Source organism: Carassius auratus, chromosome 8, assembly GCF_003368295.1.
Source record: "Carassius auratus strain Wakin chromosome 8, ASM336829v1, whole genome shotgun sequence".
Lineage (NCBI taxonomy): Eukaryota > Metazoa > Chordata > Actinopteri > Cypriniformes > Cyprinidae > Carassius > Carassius auratus.
In genome coordinates this window covers 26,827,729-26,832,313 of record NC_039250.1, presented here as the reverse complement: position 1 = coordinate 26,832,313, position 4,585 = coordinate 26,827,729, and the positions used below count along the sequence as shown (strand labels likewise).

Here is a 4,585-nt window from a genome sequence, read left to right as displayed (position 1 = left end):
TCTGCAGCTTAGTTACAGCTTGTTTCACAAGAGTTTGTTTTGTAGATTTAAAAATGTGTAAAATTTGCTTTGTATGAGGAGACATTTGTGGTGTAATGCTCTATTTAATAACTGATTAACATATACTTTGTGTGTTAGACATGGAGATGGACATTTGTATCATGATTGAAAATGGTGGTTTAAGCAAATTGAAGTGTTTTAAGAAAATTAAGTTTAAATGTATGAGCCCGACTGTTCTCAAATGACTAGCCACTATACATTCCTGCTTCATGACCAGCAGTCCATCTTTAACCATGCTTCTCAATAGTATTTACACTTTCCTTTTGTGCTTTACTAATTGTTTCTTTTTCAAAGTTTCTTGCTCATCATCTGAATTCAGATTGGAGGGAGATTTCTTATTGGGTGGCCTTTTTGCTTTACATGAAATTGACCGTGTGACACCTGTTTTCATCCCGGAGACCACTGAATGTATCTGGTAAGCAAGGATATTTTACCAGTCTAGGCTTATCAGTAATTTAAACCAAAACAGCATTTCAAAGTCACATTTCAATTACATGTTATTAACTTCCACACTTACGTTTTTAAGGCAAAGTACCTCAAAATCTGGCTATAAAATATTGCAAGTAATGAGGTATGCTGTTGAAGAGATTAATAATTCCACAACTCTTCTGCCCAATGTTTCTCTGGGCTATGAAATTTATGACTATTGTTCTAACACAAGGAATTTCCATTCAGTCTTAAGTTTTATCTCAAATAATGGCTCAGTAAAATCTAAAGAAAAACTCAACAACTATCAGCCTAAAGTGATTGCTTTAACAGGACCATTTGGAAGCTCAAGAACTATAAGTGTTGCACCACTGTTCACAACGGAACTTATACCAATGGTAAATAATTTTACTTTTTACACAGTTTACAGAACAAAATGTTTACACAAGTAATTCCTTTATTTTGTTCAGGACTAGAAAGTTAAAGTTATTGACTGTTAATGAGTTGATGTTGATTGATGTTTTCTTCTCTTTCAAAGGTGAATTATGGAGCTGCTAGCTACGCATTAAGCAATAAACTTCAGTATCCTTCTTTTGTGAGAACAATCCCTAGCAACAAAGACCTGATAGAGATGATTATTCACATCATACGGTGGTTTGGATGGAACTGGGTTGCCTTTCTTGGTAGCCAAGATGATTACAGTTCAGATGGACTAAAGCTGTTTAATGAGTATATAAAAAATACTGGCATTTGTTTGGCCTATCAAGAGGGTCTAAGTCTAAATGCAAACTACAGTCTAACACTTAAGAAGATTGATAAGCTCAACATCAATGTCATTGTAATATTTGCTTTGACACAATATGCAAGCAAGTTTATCAAAGCAGCCATAGCAAATGACATGCGAGACAAAGTATGGATTGCAAGTCCATCGTGGGCTTTGAATCAACAGATTCCAAGAGAGCCAGGAATCAGGAAAATTGGCACAATCATTGGCATTGCAGATAGACTGTTGTCATTGCCCAGATTTAATGAATTTGTCTACAATAAAGCCAAAGGAACAGCTCATGCGGGCCATAATGACAAAGCTGTCCAGAATAAGAATGAGATATGTAATCAAGACTGTGATTACTGCTCTTTGATGACTGCAGAGGACATTATAAATGAGAGTCCCACACACGCCTTTGCCGTCTATTCTGCCATATATACCATAGCTCATGCGTTACATAAGGTTCTTCAGTGTGACATGAATGAATGCCACAAAAACATAACAGTTAAGCCATACATGGTAAGTGAATTTATTTGAATCCATTACGTTTAATTATTATTTTAATTACATTATTGAAGTAATGTTTTAATTACTTGAATAATTAATCATATTTATGTTTAACGAAACTGCATATTAAACTGTGTCTTTGCTTTTATTATTTCTACAATAGATCAACAAATAAAACTAAATATTAATTTTCTTAATGTTATTGTGCAGTTTTGTATAAATTTGTCTTTTTTTATTTTTATTTTTTTAATTGAACACAAAACAGCTTCTTGAAAAAATAAAGTTGTTGAATTTTCCACTCAATGGCCGTCAAGTGAAATACGATGATAATTATGATCCAACTATCAGTTATGCAGTTCTACTCTGGCACACTGATGTGAATCCTCCACAGTTTGAGATGGTGGGCACATATGATAAACTTCCAGAAATTAGATTTACCATCGACAACACTCTCATGCCCTGGCATGACAATGGTTCTGTAAGTCTTTATTTTTTCTTTTGTTGTTGATACTTCATCTAAACACTTTTAGTTTTATGCATTTCTCCAAATGAAGGTCAATTAAAAGACCTGCTTAAGCAACAAAAAATAATAAAATAAATAAATAAATCATCCTGATAAATGAGTAATGAAATTTGCTGTCGAGGAGATGAATAACTCCACCATTCTTTTACCCACAGTATCTCTGGGCTATGAATGTTTGACCATTGTTCTAATACAAATAACTTCCATTAAGTCTTAAGTTTCATCTACTTATGTACAGTAGCAGATATACATTTTATTACATTTGAATAAAGACTACAGAGCTTTATTTTAGCTGTCTGTTAACAGTTGTGAAAGCAGGATCTAATAATTTTTTGTTTAAGATAATTGTGTAATTGGTATTTTGTAATTCACACTCAGTTTATGGAAATTATAATTTTTTCAGTTTTCAGGCTGTGTTAATTGTTTGAGGGCACTGATTTTAGTTCATAGAAATGTGTGAATTATGTTTTTAAAAACTGTTAAAATGTTAACTTTAATAACAAATTTTCCTGTTCCATAAAGGTTCCTTTCTCAAACTGCTCTACTGAGTGTAAGGTGGGATATTCAAGGCAACAGGAAGGTTTTCATAGATGCTGTTTTACATGTACAAAATGTCCACGTAACAGCTATGTGGATTTTTCTAGTAAGTACCTTAGAAGGTGGTCAAGGTGATTGGTATTTATCTATCTATCTAATTAGAAAAATTGAGGGTAACCATTATGTTGACTTCCATTTTTTGTCCATACAGTGGAGGTCAATTGAAAGGACTATCCCTTGAGCTTCTTCAGTGTATTCTATCACCATAATACTTTACTAGAGTTATTGGTGCTTTTTGAAGTGTGATTTTAAAGCATAATATTTTCCCACATTTATTTATTTTAATTTTGGATTTTTTAGCAAAATATTACTACTAAACATTTAAATATATTATTTTGCTATTTTTTTTTCAGGGGACCCCTATACCTGTTTTCCATGTGCAGAGAGTGAATGGTCTGATGAGGGCAGCACAACATGTAAAACACGTTTGGTTGTCTATCCTCAGTTCACAGAAATTCCCTCCATCATTGTCATGATTTCAGCCGGATGCCTAATTATTCTCCTTATTGCCATATTTTGCCTTTTTGCATACAATTACGACACACCAGTGGTAAAGTCTGCTGGTGGCAGCATGTGTTTACTCATGTTGGCCAGTTTGATTTTGTCTAGTATAAGTGTTTTCTTTTTTTTTGGAAAACCTTCATCTATATTTTGCCTAATGAGAAATGCTATATTTACATTTTTCTTCACTGTCTGTATTTCCTGTTTGACTGTCCGTTCCTTTCAAATTGTTTGTGTTTTTAAAATGGCTACTCAATTCCCTAAGGTGTACAGCCTTTGGGTAAAACACAATGGCCAATGGCTCTTCATTGCATTTTCTTCTTTCATTCATTTAATTTCTTGTGTGATATGGATGACTGTCAATCCTGTCACGCTCATTGCTGACTCGTGGACTTTTAAAGACCAAATTATGCTCATCTGTGAAATGGGAAACACTATAACATTTAGCATAGTTGTGTTCATAAGTTGGTTTCTTGGTTTCCTGTGTCTCCTGTTTTCTTACATGGGAAGAGATTTGCCTAAAAATTACAATGAGGCCAAATCAATAACATTTAGTCTCATTTTGTACTATCTGACCTGGATTGCATATTTCACAGCATACCTCACTATCAAAAGCAAATACATTGTAATTTTAAATGCAGTTGCCCAGATATCCAGTATAAACGGAATTCTCTTTAGTTATTTCATACCAAAATCTTACATCATAATATTTCAACCACAGAAGAATACTTCCACATACTTTCAAACCTCTATTCAGAATTATACCCAAACCATTAGTAGGTCTTAGACATTAGTCTTTGCATATATAATCACCTCTTAAACTCTGTGTTAGTGGTTTAGATTCTTTGCTGTTATATTACCACAATTTTAAGAAGATAATAGGCAAAGTAGAGAATGGAAATCTGTTCTGGGGTCAATTATTTTCTTTAAAATACTTATAAAGCTTTAAATAAATGTAATTTAAACATGCTTCCTTTTTATTGAATTTAATTATTATTATTTACCTGTGATAAGGAAAATTTTCAAAATGACAAGAGTGTCCAAGTAATCCATGTTGATTTGGAAGGTGAGGATCAACTGTTCTGTATGCTTGATGTCATACTGACTGACTGTCTGTTCAAACTCACATTACATATTTTGCTAGTAAATTCAGTTCACTTCATAGTTTTGCACTGTATTATTTTCTAATAATACATTTAAAGTTA

General features: G+C 33.0%; 1 protein-coding gene across 1 annotated transcript; it reads left to right on the top strand.

The window, feature by feature from the left end:
* The first annotated feature begins 293 nt into the window (after positions 1 to 293).
* On the top strand, positions 294 to 4,167 carry LOC113106795 (taste receptor type 1 member 1-like). Its single transcript, XM_026268818.1, has 6 exons — positions 294 to 475; positions 587 to 884; positions 1,025 to 1,771; positions 2,025 to 2,237; positions 2,805 to 2,925; positions 3,233 to 4,167. Exons 1-6 carry the CDS (start codon positions 294 to 296, stop codon positions 4,165 to 4,167), a joined length of 2,496 nt encoding a protein of 831 aa, XP_026124603.1.
* Positions 4,168 to 4,585: the final 418 nt, after the last annotated feature.